This window comes from Oryctolagus cuniculus, chromosome 18 (genome assembly GCF_051225735.1).
Source record: "Oryctolagus cuniculus isolate XC-2025 breed Fujian yellow rabbit chromosome 18, ASM5122573v1, whole genome shotgun sequence".
NCBI lineage: Eukaryota > Metazoa > Chordata > Mammalia > Lagomorpha > Leporidae > Oryctolagus > Oryctolagus cuniculus.
Window position 1 is genome coordinate 20,892,849 of NC_142884.1, and position 24,593 is coordinate 20,917,441.

Sequence of the window (24,593 nt, forward strand, 5' to 3'; positions counted from 1 at the left end):
ACTTTTTTGTTTCCCACGCAGGTGCAGCAGTGTGTCAGCCCTGTCGTTGAGTTGATTGTGACGCATCGCCCTTTGCCTTGTTCTCCGGGAACTGCAGGTGTATCCTGAGTTTGAAGATCAGAGAGCTTGTTTGCCATCAGGATCTTTTCTGACTTGTTCCTCAGACAACACCATCCGCTTCTGGAACATGGATAACTGCCGTGACTCTCACTGGCAGAAAAACATCTTCAGCAATGTGAGTGGCTTCCCCGAGAGGCGTATTTTCAGGGGAACAGAGACGTACGTTAAGTAGGATACAGGGCAGGAGGGAGCCTTCTGGAACATACGTGCTAGCTAGGCTTCGGAGGGGACAGGAGCCAGGGACCACGGCAGGGCACTCGCTGTGTCCTTTCCTCTTCTGTCTCTCTCTCTCTCTCTCTCTCTCTTTGCTTCTATCTGAGGTGACATGGCCTGTCTGCCTGATTCCCTCTGTCAGCCAGCCCCTCTCTCCCGTGGACATGGCTCCTCCAGGCAGCCTGACACTCAACAGGGATGAAATTGCCCCACCAAGTCTTGAGTCAGAACTCCCTAGGAGATGGGCCCAGCCAGCCAGGGACGTTGCCTAACTAGCTGCTGCTCACTGGGACATCAGGTGGGTGCTGGGAGGATCCTAAGAAGGCTGGGAACAGGACAGTGCGCTGAAGGAATTCGGTTACGCTGCTAGAGGAGTGAGGGCGCTTCTCTGGGAGCTGGGCTCTGCATCGTGTGTGCTTGTGTTCTGCAGATCCTGTTAAGGTCAGTGTCAGGCGCTTTGCTGCAAGCTGGGGCACAGCAGGGCCTCGGAGAAGCTCTTCTGCCCTGTGGCACCCCCCGTCTAGTAGGGGAGGCAGACAGTGAACTGCTAACTGTACAGTTTGTGCGTAATCACAACACCCTGGAAATCACCCAGTCTCAGTAGGCTATCTCACAGTCTCAGGGCATCTTGTCTGAGAAGAGAGAACTGAGCTGAGAGACACGGAGCACTGGGAGGGGCAGAGTTCCGTGTGGAATGACCTGTGCAAAGGCCCAGTGGTGGGAAAGACCTTGAGATTTGGAAGAGCTGAAAGAGATCAGTGTCACTGGAACAAAAAAGGCCCTTAAAGCGGTACGTGTGTAGCAGGCACTCCTTCACTGCCCCCTGCCCCATCCAGTGTTAGAATCCTCTCCTGCATTTGTGAAAAACATGTCCTATTTGGCTATAGACAACAGAACAGCTCACAACAAGGTGTACAAGTTTGGATTTCTGACTCACAAAAGTAGTTGGAAGGTAAGCAGGCACAGCGTCAGGAAGCCCCTGGAGGCGCAGTGGCCCTGCAGCCCTCCACTCTGTCCCTTGGGAGATGGCCCTGTTCTCATGATCCAGTATGGCTGCCGAAGCTGGAGCCATGTCTCATTGCCCAGAATATATTCATGGGACTTCCTCTGGCTGCAAGGGACGCTGGGAAACACTGGTAAAAGCTTCTGGCTCGAAATGTGAATTTCAGTCCTGCTGAAGAATGAGGGTCTGGCCCCAGCGAGGCTTCCATTGCAGCACTGACCTGAGCCCTGTCCTTCCCACAGACCCTTCTGAAGGTAGTGTACGTGGAGAACGACATCCAGCACCTGCAGGACATGTCACACTTCCCAGACCGCGGCAGCGAGAGCGGGACGCCCGTGGACGCGAAAGCCGGGGTGCGCGTCATGCAGGTCAGTCCTGATGGCCAGCACTTGGCTTCAGGCGACCGCAGTGGAAATCTGAGGCAAGTGGGCCCTGGCGGCGTCTAGCGTGTGCCTCCCAGCTCTGGCTCGGGATCTCAGGGCAGCGGGGAGGAGCCCCGGCTTTGGCACCTCCAGTGCCCACTGGGAAGGAGGAAGTGCAGCAGGCAGCAACCAGCCACCCCGCAGTGTAAGCTGGCAAGGGGCTTCCAGAGGGGCTGAGGGGAAGGTAACGGCTGCGAGTCCAGCAACTGGGCTGTGCAGACTTGGCCTCCAGCGTGCAGACTCCCAGGACGCCGGAGCAGAGCGGCCCCTTCACCCACCTCGTGGCACCGATGCTGACCTAACAGTGAAAACCCCAGCTGACGGGACCCTGAGAGAGGCCGGGAGGGTGGGGCGTTTGAGGGCCCCGGCTGTGACATCAGCCCTGTCACAGGGGCAGGTTGAAGGTGACAAATGCCAGGGGCTGGGGCTGTAGGGGACAGAAGAGACGGGGGAACCTGTAAAGGGGCAGCCATCTCGTGGCACCAGGAGCGCGGGCTCTGTGCCCTCAGGTCTCCTCATTGCCCAAGAGAACTCAGAGTGCAGGGCTGGTGTTTTTCTGTGAAATTCTGTGATTGTTAAACAGTGGTTACTGCCTGAGGCAAACCGACTGTGTCCGTGGGCTGCTCTCACTGATGGGGCTCAGCTGGGAATGGCCAAAGGATAGCAAGGACTCACGTGGGCCTCGTGCTCTTTCCCTCGGCCAGTACTGGCCTGAGCACTGGCTGCCTCCACTGCTTTAATCCTGGCCGACCCTCTGGAGGAAGCGCTGTTATTAGCTACTTTTTTTTTTTTTTTTTCCCAGATGAATTAACCAAGACTGGTGAGGCAAGTAGCAAATAGAGAGTGGGGGGAGCTGGGTGACCTGTTGACTGATTCCATTTGGAAAGAATAAGGAAGGTCTAGATTTGAGACTTCAGAATGAGAGACTAGAATGGAACATTCTCATTCATAGGTCCTATCCTTGACTGTGACCTCTGACCCCTGGCCTCTGCCCTGCCCCCAGAGACCTCTGCTGCAGCCCTGCTAGACTGTATAGGACTGTTGAGGTCGCTGGGGGTATGTTCTGGCCCATGAACCCCAAGGGGCTGTGCCTGCTCAGGCGTCTGGCTCAACAGTCCCTTTTAGGAGGGCAGGTTTCTAGGTGAGAAGATGCTGTTGGGTGGCTCTGGGCCAGGTGGCCGTGATAGGATTTGCCATATTAGCTGCCTGGTTGTTTCAGCCTTTTGTGGCGGTGGTGCAGCCCCTGGGGCTGTGGGAGGGGCTCCAGGCAGGGAACAGCGGGCAGTGTGTGTCTCCAGGATCCACGAGCTGCACTTCATGGATGAGCTGGTGAAGGTGGAGGCCCATGATGCTGAGGTGCTATGCCTGGAGTACTCCAAGCCTGAGACAGGTGAGCCTGCGGTGGGTGTGGGAGAGATGGAGCCACAGGGAGGGCTAATTGGTGTTGGTGGGAATAGGGAGGATGGCCAGGTCTCCCGACCATGTGACCGTGTAACCAGAGTGGCTGGGCCTCTCAGAAGCAAGACACCTGCAGGCAAGACTGCTTGACTTGCTCCCTGCTGGTCCCAGCATCCCCACCAGGGCCCAAACCAAAGAGGTGAGTGTGTGAGTGACTCTTCCTGCCCTGGAGAAGGTAGAGCAGTTATTAGGCATTACTTGGGAAAAATTTGCAGCCTACAGGAAAACTGCAGGCTTGTTATATTGAGTACCCACAGACCCTTCCCAGAAGTCCGTGATGTGTCTCACCTCCTCCGCTGTCCTCCTCCTCACCCTGTCTCTACATGCTGTGTCCCACTGCTTTCTGGGAGCCTGAGGCATCCAAACAGCCTTCCAGGAATCCAGGTTCATCCTCTGCACACATAGGGTTGACCTTGCTGGCCTCGGCCAGTCGGGACCGCCTGATCCACGTGCTGAACGTGGAGAAGAACTACAACCTGGAGCAGACCCTGGATGACCACTCCTCCTCCATCACGGCCATTAAGTTTGCTGGTGAGCCCCTTCCTGCCTGTCCCTGCGCTTTGTTACATGGGTTCCTTTGCTTGCAACAGCAAAAATTCCCACTAGAATTAGATGGAACAGAAGGGAGAGAAGAAAGCTCTGGGTTCCCACGTCTAGCTGAATCCAAAGGAGGAAAAAAAATATTTTAATTATCAGGTCTCTGTCTCTGAGCTATGTCTTTGGGAGCAGGATCTTGTGCCCCTGGAAAGATAATTTCCTCTCTTCCAACTTGAGGAACCTGCCCTTCCCAGAAGCAGTTACTGGTGCCAGGGCCTTGGGACCTGTCTTGGGCCACAGCTGACCCATGTGTCCCCTGTCCCCACCTACTTCCACCTCCTGACCCAGGGGACTGGCAGTCCCCAGAAGGGGACTGGGGTGCTGAGCCTGTGAGAAGATAGGATAGGCATTGGTAACCTTGGCGGGAGAACAGGTGATCACAAGGATTGCGGGGGGCTATTTCTGTGACTAGATACGGATTCTTCCTGTTTTTTTCCTTTGTGCCCCATTTTCCGGCCACAGCCGCACGCGAGCAGGTGAGGAGCCTAGGGACTTGCCTAGGGCTGTGGGCCCCTCTCTGGAGTGGCCTCTGGCCAGTCTGGAAGAATGCAGAGCTAAACCCGACTTCTGGGTGTCCATCTGTGGCTGAGCTGGCTTCCCCAGTAGAAACCAGGTGCTGCCAGTCCCAGCCTGGTTGAAGCTGCCCTGCTAAGGAATTCAGTCACTCAACCTTTCCATAGAAATAAGTGAGCACAGAATCTGTGCATAATTTACGGAGGATCACAGTGAAAGTTCACATCCAAGTTCATCATCGGGAGCTCTGGACTGGGACAGGTGCACCCACCGTGTATAGCCAGAGACGGTTCTGATTGCCTGTGGTTTGGATGTTGTTAAATATTGGCTGTACCCACTGCAGATTAAGCAGAACATCACCCATGGGGTGCAGGCACTCCCTGGGTCACTCCCAAGTCATGCTGCCTCCCCGACACAGGGCTCACGTCCTTGTGAGTGCCAGCGACTCCTGTGTGACAGGCCGGCTTCTCTCGGATGTGCTGTGCTGAAGGCAGCTTCTGTTGTACCAAGACTCCTTCGTGTTCTTGTTCTCGTCCCCACCACAACTCTTATTCTGTAAAGAAACGAGAGCTATAGAGCAGTAGGAGGTTGTGTTGTCTGCCCCATGGTGGCCCCTACCCCCAGGGCTTCGTGCAGCTCTTGGGGGCAGGGCTGTGATTAGGCCGAGCGTAGGCAGAGAGCTGAGGCTCAAGAGAAGCCTGGTTCCGAGCACAGTGGTCAAGGCTTTGACTCTGGCAGCGAAGAATGCCTGGTCCAGAGCGGAGCTTGTCCTGGCTCTCTGCGGGCCCCAGGACAGGACTCTGTCCCCGAGCGCATGTTGATCTGTATACAGGGTGGAAGGTCAGGCTGGCGCCCAGGGCCTGGTCTGAAGATGGTGGGGATCTTCTCGATGGTGTGGGCCTCCAGCTTGTCTTACCGCCCCTCTGCTGCTAGAGTCCCCTGTCTGAATGCCACGCTAGAGATGGTGTCCCTCTGTGTCACGAGCTTTGGGTCCCTCTCTGCTCTTGTCCTGCAGAGGCCTGCCCTGCGGGTTGATGGCCCTTGCAGCAGAGTTCCCTCGCTAGGGCCCCCAGCCTGTGCAGCTCCCATGTCAGAGGCGTTGCCTCCTCTTCCCCCAGGCCACAGAGACATCCAGATGATCAGCTGTGGGGCCGACAAGAGCATCTACTTCCGCAGTGCCCAGCAGGTAGGTGCCGTGTCCTCCTCGAGGGTGGGGGCCGGGGGGCGTGTTGGGTGTCCTCACTTTAGTCCTGCCTACGCGCCAGGCCTCAGATGGGCTCCACTTCATCCGTACCCACCACGTGGCAGAGAAAACCACCTTGTATGACATGGACATTGACATCACCCAGAAGTACGTGGCCGTGGCCTGCCAGGACCGCAACGTGAGGTGAGGAACTGCCCTGCGCCCTTAGCTGGACCTAGCCGGGCTTCTCCTGGGCTGTCTGCTTTCCTCCCCTTGCTCATCTGACCCCGGAGAAGCTGGGAGGGGCGCAGGGACCCAGCACGTGTTTCTTAGAAGCTGAGCCCTCCCAGGCCTTGCTCCCACATCCACAGAGGCTTCCCTTCTGGTCTCCTGGGACCCGTGTGGGGTGACTCAGTCATGTGCATTCCCTAAGTCCCTCTCTGGGTGGTGCAGTGTTGGGGTCACAGCTATAGCCAGGATAGTCCCCGGCCTTCCTTCATGGGGCTTATGGTCCAGAGAGTGACAACACAGGGTGGTCAGGGCTGGGTCCCAGGGCTCTGGGGAGCTCCCTGACCTCTGGAGGGAGAGACATGTATTGAGCCCAGGGGATGTGGAGGAGCGAGCTGGGCAAGGCCAAGCGGCAGAGGGCAGAGGCATGCAGGGCTCTCTGCTGCTTCATGGCTTGTTCAAACTGGGCACAAGAGGGAGGCAGGCGTTCACTCAGTGCATCTCCCACTACAGAAGCTCCCTCGCCTCACAGAGCTGGGTCTCAGTCCCTGAGACAGGGCTTCTGTCCAGGCCCCGGATGGGGGCAGGAGATAACAGGATTCCAGGGCAGAGGAACCAGGACCAGCTGGTAGGAGGGCACGGGCGGGCAGGGCCCTGTTGGCTGCATCGTGCCCCCTCCCCACCAGGGTCTACAACACCGTGAACGGGAAGCAGAAGAAGTGCTACAAGGGCTCCCAGGGTGATGAAGGATCCCTGCTGAAGGTGAGGGGTGGGAACTCCCATCCTGGGCCGCCTGAGCCCTGTGTCCTTAGTGCTTAAATGATCGCAGGCTGCCAGTGTCCACTTGGGCCTGGTTAGCCGAGGAAGCTGGGGAAGGGGTGTGGGGGGCCCTGACTGTGGTCCCTCTATTTACTGAGCCCTGCCTCAGGCAGGGGTGTTTGGGTGGGTTCTGTTTTGAGTGGCAACAGAGTTGGAGGAAGAATCTGAGAGGCATGGACTCATCTCTGGGCCTGCCCCTGTCGGACACAAGGTGGAGGCCTCAGAGCCTCTGGCCTGCTGAGTTGGTAATACCAAGTTCAGGCTCCAAGCTCAGCCCCCGCTCTGCCTCACTCTGCCTGTGATCCTGTTCAAGTGTCAACTCTGGCGCCTGTTTCATTGCCTGTAAACAGCAGATAGAAACCGCTCCTGTCCTAGGCAGTTCTGTGAAGGGGTCAAGTTCGGCCAGGTGCAGTGCTTAGCACGGGGCCCTGCTACCGTTATGCTGTGGTAGTGGGGAGCAGGAGCCCCTCCCCTGCCTGGGTGCATCGTGGGGACTCCTGGCACGATTTCCTGCGCTGGGGGTCCTGCAAAGGGCTGGACCTCCCCCCCTGGGGTGCTGGGCTGTCTGGCCCAGGCCTCACAATAGGAAGAAGCAGAGGGGCTGAGTGACACTTGGGTCCTCTTCCCGGCAGGTCCATGTGGACCCCTCAGGCACCTTCCTGGCCACAAGCTGCTCTGACAAAAGCATCTCAGTGATCGACTTTTACTCGGGCGAGTGTGTTGCCAAGATGTTCGGTCACTCAGGTGGGTGTGTTTGGCTGCTCAGCGCCTTCCCCAGGCCTCCCCCGCCTATACCGCCTCTGACTCCAAAGGCAAGGGCAGTTTTTCTGCTTTGCTTGCAGAAATCGTCACTGGCATGAAGTTCACCTATGATTGTCGTCACTTGATCACAGTGTCCGGAGACAGGTGGGCAGAGCTGGCTGGGCCCCTCTGGTAACGGATGGGACATATATGAGAGGTCTTCAAAGAGTTAGTGAAAAGGACCAGTGCTTGGGCGCTCCTGGCTCCTGGTTTCAGGCATTGTGGCCCTCTGGGGAGTAAACTAGTGGATGGAAGACCTCTGTCCCTCTGGTCGCTCCTGTCCGTCTGCAGCCCATCCCCAAAGCTCCCTCCCTCCAGTGCAGGCCTTGGTTTGCTGGGACGCCCTGGACCCAGGCCAGGGTATAGATCTGACAACGTCTGGCACCTCTACGCCAAGCGGCGGAGGGGTGTTTTCCAGGAGGGTCTGGGGACCCAGGCGGCCCGGGGGTCAGACAGGGCGGTGGCACCCACGGTCACTCCTTCTGCCCCTTCCACCTCTGCTTTGGCCTCTGCAGCTGTGTGTTCATCTGGCACCTGGGCCCCGAGATCACCAACTGCATGAAGCAGCACTTGTTGGAGATGGACCACCAGGAGCAGCAGCAGCACACCAAGGACCGGAACTGGAGCAGCGACCCCAGGTCCTGGCAGCCTCTCTTCATCCGCCGTGGGCCCCATGAAGAGTGATGCTGGGGACGTGGCTGTGGCCAGGACAGCCCTGGCCCTGCCCTTAGGGCACCCATGGCCCAGTGGGGGAGACAGACGTGGCCTGGAAAGTTCCAGAAGTGCACGTGGGAGGGGTTTCCAAGTGGGAAAGCACAGTGCACGGCAGGCCTGTAGGCACCGTGGGAGGGGAAGCCGAGGCACGGCCGGCAGTAGGGAGGGCTCCGCGCAGCTCGGCGTCCCCTCTTCCTTTAAGGGGACACTTTCCTCACTTAGTTCTTGGGGTCTTAGATGTAGTTGTTAAAGTCTTCCTGCCACACGCTGGTAACTTCCATGAACTCGTGTTCTTGCTGCGGGGTTTGATTTGGGAGGTGCTCCTGAGGGCAAGGCCCTCTGGGCTTTCTCCTCTGCCTCTGGCTCTGTCCCCTCACGGCCTCTCTGTCTTGAGGCTTTGCCGTTGCCTCCCAGGCCCTGTGGGACTAGGCCCTGACACGGACCGCCTGTCCAAGCTGGGCGGAGGTGCCACAGAGCGCGGCACCAGGGGTTTTTGGTGTTTGACTGTGAGCGGGATCTGGCCCCGGTGCCCACCACATGCGTGTCCAGCCTGTTTAGTTTCCTGAACTCCAAAGAGGCAAAAATCTCTTGGCTGCACCCAAAGGGCACCTGCAGTCCAGGACGGCGGACTCCCTGTCCGCTTTGCCGTCTGGCCCATTGCTACGGCCCTGAGACACTTTGTCTTATCTTGAGCGCAGCCTTTGTTATGTATTTGTTGAGGGGACGTCTTTCTGGTGGAGGGCTGGTGTCAAACGAGCGGCCTTCCAGCACCATCTTGACCAGAAGCCAGGAATGTGTCCACAGGGAGCTTAGCACGAGGCCCCTCCCGACCCCACCCCCACTCACCACTACTTCTCTCCTTACTGCTCCTCCGGCTGCAGGCAGGAGACGTGCACGACCACACCCCGTGCCCCTCGCTCGCTGAGTCCTGGAGAGCAGACGGAGGAAGAGCTGGAGGAGGAGTGCGAGCCAGAAGAGCTGCTGACGACACCGTCCAAGGAGCGCTTGGATCCAGGTGGGTGGGCGGCCCGTCGGGGGGCCTGCTTGGTCATCCCGGGGTTTCACCCACTGTGTTTGCCAGGCCTGGTGCAGTGATTGAAACTCAGTAACTGTATCAGCCAGGGCTCTTTCAGAGCAAGAATAACCAGACTAGAGAGTCTGGTTAAGCTGGAGCGAGTTTTTGGTTCACTTAACTGAAAATTCGAGAGGATTGGCATTAGGCCTGGCCCGATCCAGGGCGTCAGGTGACGCTGAAAGGAAAATATCCGTCCCCATCTTGTGTCCATGTTGGCTTTTCTTCACGCTGGCTGTGCCTTCAGGCAGACTCTGCCTGTGCCAGGGGAAAGGACACTCCAGCAACTGCAGTTTATAAAACTCAATAGAGAGGCCAGCACCTCTTTAATTCTGATTCATTAATGGTTCTAATACAAAATCCCAGGTCATGACTCAAGTTTCTGGTGTGAATCATGTGCCTGTTTCTGAGCCAGTCTCTCTGGTTGACCAGGCCTGAGTCATGCGATCCATCAGCCGAGGGCAGAGTCAGCTTAGCCACTTGACCAAAGGCAGGGGGTATAAGAGCTGTCTATGAGACACGGTGCTATGAACCGGAAGACGAGACAGATTCTGTTCAGGCAAGAGGGAGAGTGGTCACTCAGCAACTTTGAGACAGGTTGAGGATGCGAGCCATTCCCTCCTGAGAATCCCCTTGCAAGAGGATGCCCAGAAGCCCCTGGCAGGCTTCCCTTGGTTGCCCTTGGCCATGTGGCTTCCAGCAAGGCTGGGAATGGTGATGACCAGAGTGCTTTTAGGGTGGGGGTGGGCTGTCCCTGCAAGGGGACACAGGCAGGGGCTGCCTGGGGATCTGCCTCCTGGGCAACAGCGGTGTGAGAGTTTAGCCTCAGAGAGGCGAACGTTACAAAGTGAGCTCGTCCGTAATGCCTGTGGCCACCCTCATGCCCAGTCTGGTGTCCTCTCCGGTTGACCCCGTACCAGTCTGGTGTGAATTTTCCTGAACTTAATATGCCTTTGGACATAGCCCAGGAACACATCGTGTTATTTATGTCCATTAGCTGTCTTAGAGCCTGGGGATTGTTCTCTCCTTCCTCTCAGAAGCAGCTCACCCACCTGCCTGCCCTCTCTTAGCACCACCCAAGAGTTGGCTTATTTTTTTGAGAGAACCCCAAGAGCTCTCCAAATCCAATTACTGCTCCATGCATCGCCGTGCCGGGCCCTCCACCCCCCCTACTTTTTGTCAACATTCAGCAGTGTTAAGTATTTTAATCTTGGTCAGGCTTACGAGTACAGCATTATATTCTATTGTTTAAATTTGCATTCCTTGGCAATTAGTGAGGTTGAGCACCTTTCGATCTGTGAGTTCCTGTGCCGCCTCTTTGGGAAGCCGCCCACCTGTGCACGTTGCCCGTTTGTCTGCCAGGCTGTTGGTCCTACTCCCATGGATTCCTTGTGTCTCTCCAGATCCTCGCTGCCTGCTGACTAATGGCAAGCTGCCACTTTGGGCAAAGCGGCTGGTGAGTCTCCTGGGGAGTGGAACGCCTGGGGCGGGCAGAGGAGGGGCCCTGCCCGCACCTTGCTGTCCTCCGGGTCGTCGTTCCCTCTCTCCGTCTCTCCGCGGCCGGAGCATGCCATCAGCCCCGCAGCGCCGGCCTGGACAGCTCTGCGCTCATGCAATTCCCACGCGCGGTGCCGGGTGCTGTTCTGGTTTTCGGAGATAGAGCAGTGAGCAGGGCAGGCAGCTCTCCCTTCACGGCTTACTTGTGATGTCGGAGAGGGACAGTGTCGTGGGAAATAAGTGCTGCTCAGCGTGCTGGGAGCTCATCAACGCCGTGGAAGAAAAAGACTCTGAGTAGCAGAGTGGAGGAGGGCAGTTTTAGGGGAAGAAGAAAGGGTCTTGAGGAAGGAGGACATCTGAGCAGAGCTGGAGCAAGCGAGGCGTGCAGCTCAGGGCACTGCCAAGGCCAGGAGGCAGGACTGTACTGAGAACGTTCCGGGAGGAGCAGGGAGGCTGGGGGTGCCCCCGGGATGGAGTGGGGAGAAGAGCTCCATGAGCTCCCAGGACACGCCCTGATGTCCTGCCCTACTCCTCCCTGTGCCCCTGGATGAGCTGGGGCCAAGGGAGGCTTGGATCCAACTCAGGGCTGACAGGTGCCAAGGCCGCAGGTGGCAAACACTGAGGGCTGGGGCTGGGAGTGGGGGTGGGAGGCTGCTGCTGTCATCCAGGTGAAGAGGCTGGAGGCTGGAGCAAGAAAGGGTGGGATTCTAGGTGGACTTCAGAGGGGAACAGCTGGTTGTGAGGGATAGAGAAGGACCAAGGTGGCCTTAAGATTGAATCAACGATTGTTGGCCCTGGAGAGGAGCCAGCTGGGAGATGATGGGTTAGAAGCTGGCGGCACACTCTAGGTTTGGAGTTTGTTTCAGGAACGATGTCATATTTCAGGTCCTGGCCTCGGTGCCAGCTCCTCAGGGAAGTCTCCCTCTGCAGGCCAGGTCAGGGCGCCTGGTTCTGCCCACTCAGGCCCTGACATTTCCCTGCCCAGCCCGGGTAATAGCGGGAATGATGTTCGGCAGCTCCGTGGTGCTGAGCCTCTCACTAGGTCAGCCCGTTGACGCCTCGCCGAGTAGGGCTCTTCTCTCCTTTTAATGATTTATTTGTCTATTTGAAAGAGTTATATAGAGAGAAGAGAGGCAGAGATCTTCCATCTGCCGGTTCACTCCCCAGATGGCTGCAACAGCCAGGACTGGGCAAGGCCAAACCCAGGACTTGGGAGCTTCTTCCGGGTCTCCCAATGGGTGCAGGGGCCCAAGCGCTTGGGTCATCTTCCACTGCTTTTCCCAAGCCATTATCAGGGAGCTGGATTGGAAGAGTAGCAGCCAGGACTCGAACTGGTGCCCATATGGGATACCGGCATTGCAGATGGTGGCTTAACCCGCTGTCCACAGCACCGGCCCTTGTAGGGGCTCTTCTTAGCCCCACATCAACTGGGGAAGCTGAGGCCCAGAGTCTTATACCTAGGACTCAGGTGTGAGATTGACCCTGGGTGGGGTGGGCAGAGATTGACCCTGGGTGGGGTGGGCTGGCTCAGAGCCTGTGTCCTCTGCAGTCTGTCCATCCAGAGTGTTGGGAGGAGTAGTGGATTCACAGGACCAGAGCGAGCACACCCGTGTTCTGGAAGTGTTTGTCTGGCGGGGCTAACAGGATTTTCAGCTGAAATACGGTGTACAGAACAAGCGAGGAATGAGGGGGCTCAGCAACTGGAAAGAATGGCTGAGATAGGGGAGCCTTTAGGAAGAGCAGGCCCGGGACAAAAATCAGGAGTTTTCAACACGTTAGCTAATTGAAACGCAGCCGAACGTGCGTGCAGGGACGCAGAGCAGTGCGTGTGCAGTTCAGCCTGAAGTTGTCTGCAAATGGCTGCGGCCTGCGCAGTGTCCGTGGTCCTCACTGGAGCTGGTGAGCAGGGCTGCTGCCTGACCTTCCCCTTTCCCTCAAGCTAGGAGATGACGATGTGGCGGACGGCTCGGCCTTCCACCCCAAGCGCAGCTACCAGCCCCACGGCCGCTGGGCGGAACGGGCTGGCCAGGAGCCCCTCAAGACGATCCTGGATGCGCGGGAGCTGGATTGCTACTTTACCCCCATGAAGGCCGAGAGCCTGGACGACTCCATTCTGGACACGGTGGAGCCACAGAACCTGGCAGGTCTGCTGAGCGAGGTACAGAGCCCGCCCACCCCAGCCCTGCCTGCAGCCTCTGCGCCACGGCTGCCCACCCAGGACGTGGGGCCGGGGGGGTCTCCTGCTTTGACTCCAGAGGTGTGGAGAGGACAGGACGGGGAGCCCCAGGTCTGTTGCACAGTGAGACCTCCCAGGATAGACCAGGAGCCTTTAGGAAGTAGGTGCCTTGGGTCTAAGAGCTTGGGCCTTAGAGCAGCCCAGCCCCTCTGTATCTGAGTGAGGGGCATTTGAGTCGATGGAGCCCTGAGCCCTCCCTTTCCTGGCTGTGTGACCTGGAGTAAGAGGCTTTGCCTCTCTGGGCTTTAGGTTCTCCTGTGCCTCAGAGGGCTTCTGCAGGAAGCCAGCACCAGGAGCAGGGCTGGGCCCCAGCAGCTGTAGCTCTGTTGTTTTCCAAGCAGAACTTTTTAGCGCGCTGTGCGGTTTTCTTCTTCATTATGGTGCAAGACAAGGAAACTTCCAAAAGTTTGTCAACAAATGGAATTAAATAGTAAGTTGATTAGGGTGCAAAAAAAAAAAAAAAAAGGAAGTCCACGCGTAGCTTTTTTCATAATATGCATTTCTGTGCCCTTTCCGAAGCCCCCTTGTCCACATGCAGTAACGCACCGACGAGGCACAGAGCTCGGTGGACTCCCTGGGTGATTCCCATGTATCGACTACCGCGGTCAAAACCGAGTATTTTCTGCCTCCTAGGAGACCCCTGGTGCCCCTCCCCTAGCTCAAGGTAGCCAGTATTCCAGCCTCTCACCTTGGCTTGGCCTGCTCGTTCTTGAACTTGATCTAAGTGGATTCCTAGAGGGTAGAGCCATAGGGCCGACAGTGCAGGGGAAGCACAGGACCGGGTCAGGGAGCAGGGCTCTTGGCACAGGTCCTGGCTCTGTCCGAGGCTGAGGCCCCGGGCAGCTTCCTCCTAGGCCTTAGCTGGCCTAATGCTGGGTGGCCTGCAGAGGCCCGGCTGCACAGCGGCCTCAGGAGGCTGCGCCCCCTCCCCCCACAGTCAGAGAGCCCCCGCGAGGACGGCTGCGGGCAGCGCCCCTTCCTGCCACCACAGAGGGAGCCAGCGGAGGCCAGCGAGCTCTTCATCTACTCCCTGGAGGCAGAGGTGCCAGTCCCGGGGACAGACAGGTGAGTGGCCTCCACACTGCAGGGAGCTGTAGTTGGAGAGAGGAGCCCCCTGCTGAGGGGCGCACAGGGGCCTCTCCCTGGGGCCATGGCATGGAGACCGCCGAGGGAGAGGGCTGAGGCCCGGATGGGCAGGAAGGGGTCACAACTGCAGCCTTGGCTTTGCTGGCTCCAGGTGGGGTGCAGCACGGGAAGAGAGCACAGGGGGAGACGGGAGAAGCCAAGAGAGGGCTCGTGGTCGAGCAGGGTGCGGGTGCCCAGGCTCTGGGTGGGACCAGGTGTTTGTTCGCCAGTGTAAGTCATTCTTCACCCCACCCGCGCGGCCTTGCAGCGAGTCCTTCGAGAAGGAGGCCGAGGCAGGGCCTGGAGACCAGCTCGCTGACTCCTACCTCAGGGTCTCCTCCATCAGCTCGAAGGATCAGAGCCCACCTGAGGGTGAGTGTGGAGCAGGCAAGGACCCTCTGACAGTCTGTTCCACCAGCAGGCTCCTTCCTGGGTACTGATGGTGACCTTGACCCACCTGCCCTAAAGGTCAGAGTCTCAGAAGACAGACATGGTTCCTGCCATTGCCTGAGGGTTCTGGAGCCCTGCTCCCGCTGAGAACCCAGCTCTGCCCCCTCCTCGCCATGCAACTTCCCTGGCTCAGAAAAATAGGGGTGGCTGCTGTCACTGTCCCCATTCTCCAGATGGGGAAACCGATGCCCACGTGCCCTGGCTTGCCCGGTGTGGGCACTGGGGGCCTCTGACCCTGTGCTCTGCTTCTGCAGATTCGGGGGAGTCAGACAGCGATGTGGAGTGCAGCCAGGCCTCCCCTCCTCGGCCCGAGCCAGGGCCTCGCTGTGCCGGAACGACGCCCCACTCACGAGGTGAGCAGGGGCCATACAGGGAAGCCCAGGGCCTGGGCCCGGCTGAGGGGTGGGCACAGGCAGCCCTGGCCTGCGCCCACTGAGCCTCAGGTGCCTCGGCTGGATGGCGGCGAGGGCGGGGCGAGTCCCGCTTTCTCCATTGTCGAGTGGCGGCTCCTGTGACGCATGTGACAGCCTCTCTGCCCGCCTTGTCCCCCTCTGTCGCTCTCCCAGGCTGCCCAGGCCCCTCGGAGGAGGAGCTGCCCCGGCCCGAGGGGCCCAGCGTGCCCAGCAGCTCCCTGCCCCAGACCCCTGAGCAGGAGAAGTTCCTCCGCCACCACTTCGAGACCCTCACTGACGCCCACCCTGAAGGTAGGGCCACCGCTCTGAGCCCCGCCCAGGCACGTGTGGGCGTCTGGGGCAGGCCTGTCCCCGGGCGGGGCGGGCGAGGCTGGCGCGGGCGAGGCTGGCGCGGGCCGGGAGGGCCGGCTGAGTGCGCAGCTCCTCCCGCCGCTGCCTTTGCCCCGCTGGGTTCCTGTGGAGGCTTGTGGGGCGGGCCTGCTGGCCTGTGAGCGCAGCAACCCTGAGCGCCCTGGGCATCGCCCTAGAGCTCTTCCACGGCTCCCTGGGGGACGCGAACGTCCCTGAGGCCGAGGACGTCTTCCTCAACCCCCGGCTGAGCATCTCGGCCCAGTTCCTCTCACGCCTCCAGAAGCCATCCAGGTAGGAGGGCGGAACTCCCAGGCCCGCGGCCAGCACCCAGGCAGGCTGGGGGAGCGGCCCCGCCCAGCTGCTTCCCTCCCCACAGGCTCGCCCAGGCCTTCCCTGCCCGGCTGCCCCGCCACCTGGCCAAGTCTCCCGAGGTGAAGCCCACGGACAGCAGGGGGAGCCAGCCCAGAGCCGAGCCCCTGCGAGCAGGTGCTGGCCACGCCTCCCCGGAGGGGAGCACGGTGAGTACTGGAGCCGCCGTCCTCCGGGGCCCGGGGCTCAGAGCCAGGAGCCTGTCCTCACCTCAGAGCTCCGCTTGCAGGTCCGCTGTGGGGAGAAGGCTGCGGAGACCTCGGAGGCCTGGTGCCCACGGAGTGAGTGCCCCCAGCCCCACGTGGACAGCCCTGGGGGCTGGCTAGGCGGGGGTTGCATTCAGACCCTGTCACCACCCTGAGGGGATGCTGTCCACGCGCTCTGCGGCTGGGGGCTGAGCACGCGCCTCTACTTCCTTTTCAGCCTCCTGCCTCACCTGCCCGGCTCCCTGTGTCCCTTCCTCCCCAGTGCCTCCCACAGACAGGAAGCCGCCGACACCCACATCTGTACCTCCCCCCGGCCTGGCTCCGGGTGTCCACACCCCCTCCACCTGTTCCTACATGGAGGCCACTGCCAGCTTCCGTGCCAAGATGTCACGCAGCATCTCCCTGGAGGACGGTGAAGGCTCTGTTGTGGCTGAGCTGGCCAGGGCCCTCAGAAGGCCCTCATCTGTGGGGGAGCTGGCCTCCCTGGGCCAGGAGCTCCACCCCATCACCGCCACAGCAACACCCAGTTCTGGCAGCGAGAGCCAAGGGCCCACCCTCCCCTCCCGGGGCAACCACGAGGCCCGGGCCAACCTGAGACTGACCCTGCCAAGTGTCTGTGACAGGCTCCTGTTGTCCCCACCCCCTCTGGAGTCACCCACACGTGTCTGGTCCCAGAAGCCCACGGAAGCCCAGCCCTGTGTCACGGCCCCAGCACCTGGCCCCATGGATAATAATGTCCCAAGACCCCACCACTCTGCCTTTCTCACAAGGCTCCCAGCTCCTGAGCCCCTCAACTCTCCTGCCCACCCCAACAGCCCCCAGTTTCCAGAGGCCAGGCCTGGAGTCCCTAGTTGCACTGCTTCCTTCCTGGAGCCCACCCCTGGTGAGTACCACGTGGGGACAGTCCCCTGAGCTCAGTGCCAGAGGTGGACACTTGCTCTGGCCCAGGACTGGCGCCATGCATTCCTTTGCGGGTTTACTTAAATATTCAATGAGCACTTCATGTATGTCAGGCATTGGGGACATGGTGGTAAATGAGACTACAGAGAACTGACATCGTAGCTAGGGGCAGCGCCCAGGCAGAACCAGAGTGTCACATGCATCACAAAGTGATTTGGCCACAGGAGAAACAGAGGGGAGGCAGGGGCCTTGGGGCGTGAAGGGCGTGCTGCGGACCGACCGCTGTCAGAGTTGGCCCAGCCCCCAGACCCCTCTGCAACCAGCCAGGAAGAACAAATGTCTGGCCTGTTCTTCCTCTCCACCTGCAGGTGCACTCAGCCTGATCCGGGGCAGCCCTGGCCACTGCGGGGAGCTGGGGCTGCCGGCTGAAGTCCCGCCCCCAGTGCCCCTTGAGCTGACCAGCGTGGGGAGTGTCGTGCGCAGGCTGCAGACTGCCTTCCAAGAAGCCCTGGGCCTTTACCACACGGTAAGCCAGGCCCGAGGCAGGGAAAGGGGTGAAGGGGGTCCCTTGGGCCTGCCTGGCCTGGGTGGACCCTGACCCGATCGGCGTCCCTTGCAGTTGGTCTCCAGCAACCAGATGGGGGCCGAGCGGCGGCAGGCACAGACCGAGCTGGCGTCCACCTTCCTTTGGATCCACAGCCAGCTGGAGGCCACCGACTGGCTAGTTGGGACCGACATGGCCCCCGCCCAGGCCCTGCCCAGCCCAGCGCCCCCCTCCCCACCTCCGCTGTGCCCGCTGGCCAGCCCAGACTTGCACGCCCTGCTAGAACACTACTCGGAACTGCTGGTACAGGCCGTGCGGAGGAAGGCGCGGGGGGACTGAGGGCCGGCAGCACCCCCTCCCCCACACCTCTGCTGTGTTTGAAGAAATAGGTATTTTAAGAATTAAACTGACAGGCTTGGAGCAGTAGTTTGTAGTGCCTACCCTGGCCCATCCACAAACTGGTAGAGAGCTATGTTCAGGAGACTCAGGTTTGCCCCAGGGCCTGGCCTCCCACCTCACCCAGCCCCACCCCATGGGGCTGCCACTGGAGGGGGTAGATGGTTGTGTGTGGTCTTTGACCAGTGGGGCCAGCTGTCCCCCAAGGAGGGGCCAGCCCTTCTTGCTTTGAACCCACTGGAGGCCCCATCCACGGCAGGAGAAACTGACAGTCCGGCTGGAGGCCCGGGCCATCCCGCAGCTGGGACCAGTAACTGACCTCAGCGGGAAGGCTGCATCCAGCCTCGTCCCGTGAACTCCCAGCACTGGTGCCAGCTCCCCTAGGTAGCAGGCGTCCTCCACGTGGTGTGTCTGCTGAGAAAGTGGGTTTGTGACCAAGTCCCTACACAAGGGACGCTGGCAGGGGCAGGCCCTCCCCCCCCCCCCCCCCCCGCTCCCAGCTTGCTGTGATGTGTGCACTCCACTCTGATCTGTGCGGTGGCACAGCTGGGCCTTGTGTCATGAGGACATGAACACATCAGGACCACAGAAGGCCCAAGCTGCAGGGACGAGTGTGCCTCTTAGTTCACAGCCTCACAATTACAACATGGCTGCTGTGGCACCCAGCAGCGCAACCTCACCCAACTAGGAGCAAAGGCATGAAGCAAGGCACCCACCATGGTGACGGGAAGTCTTCCCAGAGGCCTTGGCGCTTTGCCATGGGACCCTCTGCTGTCCAAGGCGTGTTTGCAAGACAGGGCTGGGTTCTGGAGCAGAAGGGAACAGGGCTGGTAGGTAGGATGCAGCTAGTGTGGCGCTGCCCCCTTCAAAGCCAAGCTCCTGAGCCCTGAGTGTGCTCAGACCTCCTGGGGAGACAGTGCTGCTGGGGCTGGAGGGCGTGCTTGCCATCGGGGGACCCGCAGAGCGCCAGCAGGAAGAGGAGCGTGCCTGTGTTCCAGGGAGACAGCTTGCAAAGCAGTGGGCAGGACTAGGGAATCACCAGGCCGGTACAGTCCCTGCTGACTTCCCTGGGACTGCTGCCAGAGCGGGGCTCTTACCACCCTGGGCCGCAGGTGCAAAGCGAAAACCAGAAAGGCAGGGCCCTGGGAGAGGAGCTCTGGCTCTGGCAGCCCCACTAGGGGGAGCTGGGGACTCAACACCCTGAGCTTGTTACTGCCCTGTCGTCCAACTCCTACCAGAAGCCAGAGGGTACTGGAGCCCTGGTCACGCAGCCCACCAGGTCCAGGCCGTGGAGCAGGGCGAGACAGAACAGAGAGGCATCTGGGGGCAAATGACACCTAGCACCAGTGCCCCCCGGAGACGTACCGGTGGGCATGGGGACAGGACAACCGAGGAAACAGTCTCCCCACACGCTGGCCAGGCTCTCCCTTCACACCAGCGTCTGCCAGACCTGCTCCGGCCACAGCAGCCGTGGCTGCAGGGCCTCCCTTCAACCCCCAGTTACAGATGGGCCCGCTGAGGCCGGGGCACTGCCTAGCCGTCCCCTGGCCGCATGGAGGCCGCGGCCTTCTCACGTGAACTTTGAGTACAAACTGCTGAGTGGGAGGCGACAGCCTGTTCTGCATCTCAGCACTGTGGCCCTTAGCTTCCTGCCGCGGGTCAGCTGCACTGATTCTCCGGGACCGGAGGGACGTGAGGAAATGCTCCCTCTCACTGCCAAGACTTTGTTCCCGCCTGAATACCCTTCCCTTTCACCGAAAATCGCATCTTCCTGTTTCAAGATTGAAAGGCAGGGGCTGGCACTGTGGCACATCAGGTAAAGCCACTGCCTGCAGTGCCGCCATCCCATATGGGCGCCGGTTCAAGTCCTGGCTGCTCCTCTTCCAGTCCAGCTCTCTGCTGGGAAAGTAGTGGAAGATGGCCCCTGCACCCATGTGGGAGACCTGGAAGAAGCTCCTGGCTCCTGCCTTCAGATCAGGACAGCTCCGGCCGTTGTGTCCATTTGGGGAATGAACCAGCGGATGGAAGACCTCTCTCTTTCTGCCTCTTCTGCTCTGTACTGCTGCCTTTCAAATAAATAAAAACACTCAAAAATTTTTTTTAAAAAGACATTTTAAAAAAGAAAAAGGAGAAAAAAATTTTTAAAAAGAAGATTGAAAGGCAGAGTTAAGAGAGAGAGAAAGCTTCCATCTGCTGTCTCAGTTCCCATATGGTTGCAATGGCCAGGCTGAAGCCAGGAGCCAGGAAGTCCATCTGGGTCTCCCACATGGGTGGCAGGGTCCCAAGCACCTGGGCCATCTTGTGCTGCTTTCCCAGAAGCATTAGCAGGGAGTTGGATTGGAAGTGGAACAGCCAGGGCTCTAACTGGTGCTCATGGGATGCTGGTGTCACGGGTGGTGGCTTTACCCGCTGTGCCACAATGCCAGTGCCTTCCCGTTCACTGTTGATCATTCTGGGTTGCCATTGGTGTGTCTTTCCTTTGGACTTGGGTATTCATTTTTGGTGCCGAGTTAAGCCTGGCCTGCAGTTGGAGCTTAGAATATTGCTGGGTATGGGGCCTGTGCTGTGGCATAGTAGGTTAAGTCTCCACCTGCGGTGCCAGCGTCCCATATGGGCATTGGTTCAAGTCCCAGCTGCTCTTCTTATGATCCAGCTCTCTGCTGTGGCCTGGGAAAGCAGTGGGAGGTGGCCCAAGTGCCTGGGCCCCTGCACCCACATGGGAGACCTGGAAGAAGATCCTGGCTCCTGGCTTCAGATCGGTCCAATTTTTGCCATTGTGGCCATTTGGGGAGTGAACCAGTGGATGGAAGACTTCTTTCTCTCTGCCTCTGCCTCTGAGTAACTCTTTCAAATAAATAAATAAAAATTTTAAAAAGAAAATATTCTTGGGTAAATAAATGAGATAAAATAACTACCTGGGAGTGTTCCAGACCCATAACCCTAGTTAAGAGATTAGACAATGGGCCGGCACCGTGGCTCAATAGGCTAATCCTCCGCCTGCGGTGCTGGCACCCCAGGTTCTAGTCCCGGTCGGGGCGCCGGATTCTGTTCCGGTTGCTCCTCTTCCAGTCCAGCTCTCTGCTGTGGCCCGGGAAGGCAGTGGAGGATGGCCCAAGTGCTTGGGCCCTGCACCCGCATGGAAGACCAGGAGAAGCACCTGGCTCCTGGCTTCAGATCAGCGTGGTGCGCTGGCCATGGTGGCCATTTGGGGGTGAACCAACAGAAGGAAGACCTTTCTCTCTGTCTCTCACTCTCACTGTCCACTCTGCCTGTCAAAAAAATAATAATTAAAAAAGAGATCAGACAATGGCCAATCTAGAAGAAAACCTGGCCAGAGTGCTGGGGTGGGATCGCAGGAGCCCTGGCTGTCAGGAGACTGACTTCCTTTACTTTCCAGACTATGGGAGATGGGAAGAGTGGTGTCCCAGGCAGTCACTAAAGGTCAGGCTATTAACCTAATTTTAACACCTACTGCACTTGAACCATGCTTCTGGCTGAACATCAGCCCCAGACATCTGAGGATCGGAGAGATGGCGTCTCCTGCCTGAAGGTGCACAGCCTGGTCCCTCCCTGTGGACCCGCTGTCCTTGCACCACCCTGCCCCTCCTTCCCCAGACAGCTGCTGGATTTGAATAGCCAAGCAGGCTGCTGGATGTCCGGTAGTGACTGATTTGCCTGGCAAACAGAGCCCTAAGTCCCTTGCCTTAATTCCATGGGGACGCTCACTCCCCCTGGGCCTACCTCCTCTCCCCATCGCCTCTTGCTTGACCCTCCTTGGGGGTCCCAGTGCTTGTCTGCCCCTGGAGGCTGAGAGGTCCTGCAGGAACTTGGCCCAGGAGAGGAGTGGCTGGCCCAGGGCAGAGGTAACCAGGCCAGCTCCGGCTGCTCCCTGGTCTTGTCACGAAATTTGCATGAAGAGAATGAGGCTCCTCCGGGCTTTCCCCTCCCTTCCCACCTGGGATAGGTCTCTTGGGAGCTGAGGGCCAACAGCAGGTGCAGGGGGCAGCCCTGTGCATGTGTGTGGAGCCATCGCACCATTCCCGAGGTGATGCCCCGAGCCTTCCTGGTCAGGAGTCGACGCCCGCAGCCACCCAACTGGGGCCACCTGCCTGACCAGCTCCGGGGAGATGCCTACATCCCAGGTGGGCCCCTCACTGGGCCTGGAGGTGAGGGGCAGGGGAGACGCAAAGCATCACCGTCTGGCTTCTCTCCTCAGCCTGCAGCAGCCGGGGTGGGCCACCCACACCCCAGTCCTCCAGCCTCGGGGACTCCTGGGCAGCGGTGAGTCTGCAGCTGGGCCCCAGCGTAGGACTCAGTTTCCTCCTGCCCACTCAGCCTCACCCAGTGCTGCCCGCCCTTGCCCCTCACTCCCCGGCCCCCCATGGCCCTCCCGCTGCTTCTCTAGCAGTGAGCTCGCTGGAAGGTCGTATTCCAAGCCCTGTCTTCCCACCGCGGGGGTGGGGCGGTGAGACAGTCGCAGCCTCTGTCCCGGGGGACATCTCCATCCAGTGTCCAGTAGGGCAGGACAGGATCCAAGGAGGAGGGGGCAATGTGCTGTCAACACCGGCCAAGGCTAGATCAGCATTTGCCGGAATGCAGATGTGGACCTGAACATTTCAGTGGTCGCTGAGAAGCAGGCGCCATTCCAGGCAGGCACGGTGTATTTACCGGGAAGACACAAACTCACTCCTGTGTGGAGCTTTTATTCTACCGGGGCAGGGAGGTATAGAGGATAATGGTACTTGCTATGGAGAAATAGTTACAATAAGCGCCATGGGGGTTGGCCAAGAGGAGGCGTGCAGAGCGGGTGACACGCGCACACACTAACCCCAGGCTCTGGGCACTCTGTCAGTACACGTTTGTGCAGGAACGAAGGGTGAGGAGGGTCCAGCCTGGGGGGCTGCTAACGCATGTCCCCCTGGAAGCCCACACAGGGCACCCTGGCCTCTGCTCCCAGGGGCCCCGGGACACTCGGCTGCCCGCTCTGCCCCAAGGCCTTCCCGCTGCAACGCATGCTGACGCGCCACCTCAAGTGCCACAGCCCGGCCCGCCGCCACGTGTGCCGCTGCTGCGGCAAAGGCTTCCACGACGCCTTCGACCTCAAGCGCCACATGAGGACTCACACTGGTGAGCCACCGCGCGGACCGAGCGGGGCTGGCGGGCCCCAGGCGGGGCAGAATGACACGGAGGGAGGTGTACGGCGGGAAGACAGGTGCTGCTGACAGGACTTGGGGCCCGGATGGGAGGGGTGTAAGGAACCCCCCAGGGGAGGGCACACTGGTGGGGGGGGGGGGCGAGGTCAGCAGGTCCGGCCCCGCATGCCCCGCCTGGGGGCAGCAGACGGCGGCTGGCAGGCATCCTTGTCTGGAGGCCACGGTCCCCCTCTGCTGCCCGTCCGCACAGGGATCCGGCCATTCCGCTGCGGAGCCTGTGGGAAGGCATTTACGCAGCGCTGCTCCCTCGAAGCTCACCTCGCCAAGGTGCACGGGCAGCCAGCCAGCTACGCCTACCGCGAGCGCCGCGAGAAGCTGCACGTGTGCGAGGACTGCGGCTTCACCAGCTCGCGGCCCGACGCCTACGCGCAGCACCGCGCCCTGCACCGCCCCGCCTGAGCCGCTCGGCTCAGCCATCCCAGCCACGAGGCAAATAAACACAGGAAGCGCTGTGCAGTACTTGGCATTTATTACCCGCGGCGCGGCGGTCACTCGGTCCAGCGGTGGCCACAGTGTGGGGCCGTGCACACATAGTACAGGCGCATGGCGTCCTGGCAGAAACGGGGGCACGCTCAGGGTCGGGAAACAGCACGGGGCACCCCCCCACACACACACTCAACGGGGTCTCGCCCCCAAAGAACGGCCTGGGGAACCTTCCCAAGGCCCAGAGTTCCGGGCCGGCAGGGTCACCCTGGAATTGCGCCCCCCGCCCCTGGGAAGGCCCAAGCCCGTGGCCCGGGAGGCAGGCGACCCTCACCTCGGCCCGAGCGCTGTGGGACTGGAAGAACACCGCCTCCTTGTGGCCGCACCTGGTGGGGGGCGGCTCGGTCACGCAGGGCTCGCCGCGCCCTCCCGCGCCTTTCCCCGCCCACTGAAGACGGCCGCGCCCCCTCCCCGGCACCGGCTCGGCTCTCACTTCTGGCACGGGTGGTCCTCGGTCCGCGGCAGCGTGGGGTCCTGGGACACGTCGGCGATGATCTGGGTCAGCTCGCTGCGGGGAGGGGGCTGCGTGAGTCCCCCCCTCGGCCTCCCGAGCCAACGCCCCCGCCCCCCAGCTGCGGCGCCGCCACTCACTCCACTTCGTGCGTGATTTTGTTGACGTAGATGCAGCTGTTGTCGGCTTCCTGCTGGTAATCACAGTTCCGGCACTGCGGGAGGACGAGTGGGGCGGGAAGGCGGTCACGGGGACGCCCCCGGAGGGCCCGGGGCGGAGGGGAGGGCTGCGGCCGAGACAGGCGGCCGGGTCCACTCGCGGGGTGACGGGGAGGCGACGCCAGGACACGTCGGGGCCAGCGGGGCGCCCCACAGGCCAGGGCTCACCGCGTACAGCAGAATACGGTTTTCCTTATCTTCCTTGGGGTACAGCATGTTGTTACTGTGGGGAAGGGGAGGTCAGAGCTCAGCCCTGGAACCACCCGTCTCTCCCCTCACACGCCGCTCCCCCGGCCTCACCATTCCTGGCAGAATCGAATGCCCACGAATCCAGGCTCGTAGGTCCCGTCCGGTTCCATAGCGACTCGCAGTCGCTCCGCCGTCGGCGCTTGTGCGGCCGCGCTACAGGTGGCGGGAAGGGTCAGTTTTAAGGGCTTCGCCAGACGGGGGCGGAGCGCGTGAAGTGCCGGCCGCGCTACAGGTGGCGGGAAGGGTCAGCTTTAGGGGCTTCGCCAGACGGGGGCGGAGCCGCGTGAAGTGCCGGCCGTGCTACAGGTGGCGGGAAGGGTCAGCTTTAGGGGCTTCGCCAGACGAGGGG

General features: G+C 60.3%; 3 protein-coding genes across 9 annotated transcripts in view; 2 read left to right on the forward strand and 1 right to left on the reverse strand.

Moving 5' to 3' along the window:
• The window catches only part of WDR62 (WD repeat domain 62), a 34,539-nt gene extending 16,885 nt beyond the window's left edge, over positions 1–17,654 (forward strand). For 3 of the 6 annotated variants that reach the window (XM_008249558.5, XM_008249559.5, XM_089319447.1), the window contains 23 exons: positions 98–235; positions 1,579–1,757; positions 3,057–3,148; positions 3,622–3,747; positions 5,445–5,512; positions 5,592–5,713; positions 6,424–6,499; positions 7,189–7,300; positions 7,399–7,462; positions 7,873–7,995; positions 8,953–9,086; positions 10,547–10,599; positions 12,580–12,798; positions 13,814–13,941; positions 14,270–14,373; positions 14,706–14,804; positions 15,018–15,155; positions 15,392–15,506; positions 15,592–15,733; positions 15,814–15,865; positions 16,008–16,673; positions 17,059–17,216; positions 17,310–17,654. In XM_008249558.5, the coding sequence (XP_008247780.4) occupies positions 98–235; positions 1,579–1,757; positions 3,057–3,148; positions 3,622–3,747; positions 5,445–5,512; positions 5,592–5,713; positions 6,424–6,499; positions 7,189–7,300; positions 7,399–7,462; positions 7,873–7,995; positions 8,953–9,086; positions 10,547–10,599; positions 12,580–12,798; positions 13,814–13,941; positions 14,270–14,373; positions 14,706–14,804; positions 15,018–15,155; positions 15,392–15,506; positions 15,592–15,733; positions 15,814–15,865; positions 16,008–16,673; positions 17,059–17,216; positions 17,310–17,573 (3,372 nt within the window). In that variant the 3' untranslated portion in view covers positions 17,574–17,654. Of the gene's footprint in view, positions 1–97; positions 236–1,578; positions 1,758–2,977; positions 3,149–3,621; positions 3,748–5,444; positions 5,513–5,591; positions 5,714–6,423; positions 6,500–7,188; positions 7,301–7,398; positions 7,463–7,872; positions 7,996–8,952; positions 9,087–10,546; positions 10,600–12,579; positions 12,799–13,813; positions 13,942–14,269; positions 14,374–14,705; positions 14,805–15,017; positions 15,156–15,391; positions 15,507–15,591; positions 15,734–15,813; positions 15,866–16,007; positions 16,674–17,058; positions 17,217–17,309 lie in introns of those variants that run through there. The other 3 variants (XM_089319448.1, XM_089319450.1, XM_089319449.1) reach the window with 3 other exon arrangements.
• Positions 17,655–21,572: 3,918 nt separating this feature from the next.
• OVOL3 (ovo like zinc finger 3) lies at positions 21,573–23,242 on the forward strand. Its single transcript, XM_089319473.1, has 4 exons — positions 21,573–21,772; positions 21,847–21,911; positions 22,556–22,757; positions 23,034–23,242. The coding sequence occupies exons 1-4, from the start codon at positions 21,679–21,681 to the stop codon at positions 23,240–23,242; spliced, it is 570 nt and encodes a 189-aa protein (XP_089175599.1). The 5' UTR covers positions 21,573–21,678.
• Positions 23,243–23,295: 53 nt separating this feature from the next.
• Positions 23,296–24,490, reverse strand: POLR2I (RNA polymerase II subunit I). Of its 2 annotated transcripts, XM_017338167.4 has the most exons (6): positions 24,296–24,490; positions 24,164–24,218; positions 23,918–23,991; positions 23,760–23,834; positions 23,601–23,652; positions 23,296–23,394 (listed from the first exon to the last, which is right to left on the reverse strand). In XM_017338167.4, exons 1-6 carry the CDS (start codon positions 24,352–24,354, stop codon positions 23,332–23,334), a joined length of 378 nt encoding a protein of 125 aa, XP_017193656.1. In that variant the 5' UTR covers positions 24,355–24,490; the 3' UTR covers positions 23,296–23,331. The 2 variants fall into 2 exon arrangements, with proteins under 2 accessions (XP_017193656.1, XP_051692052.2); XM_051836092.3 differs by lacking the exon at positions 24,164–24,218 and having other exon boundaries at positions 24,296–24,438.
• Between the last annotated feature and the right edge of the window lie 103 nt (positions 24,491–24,593).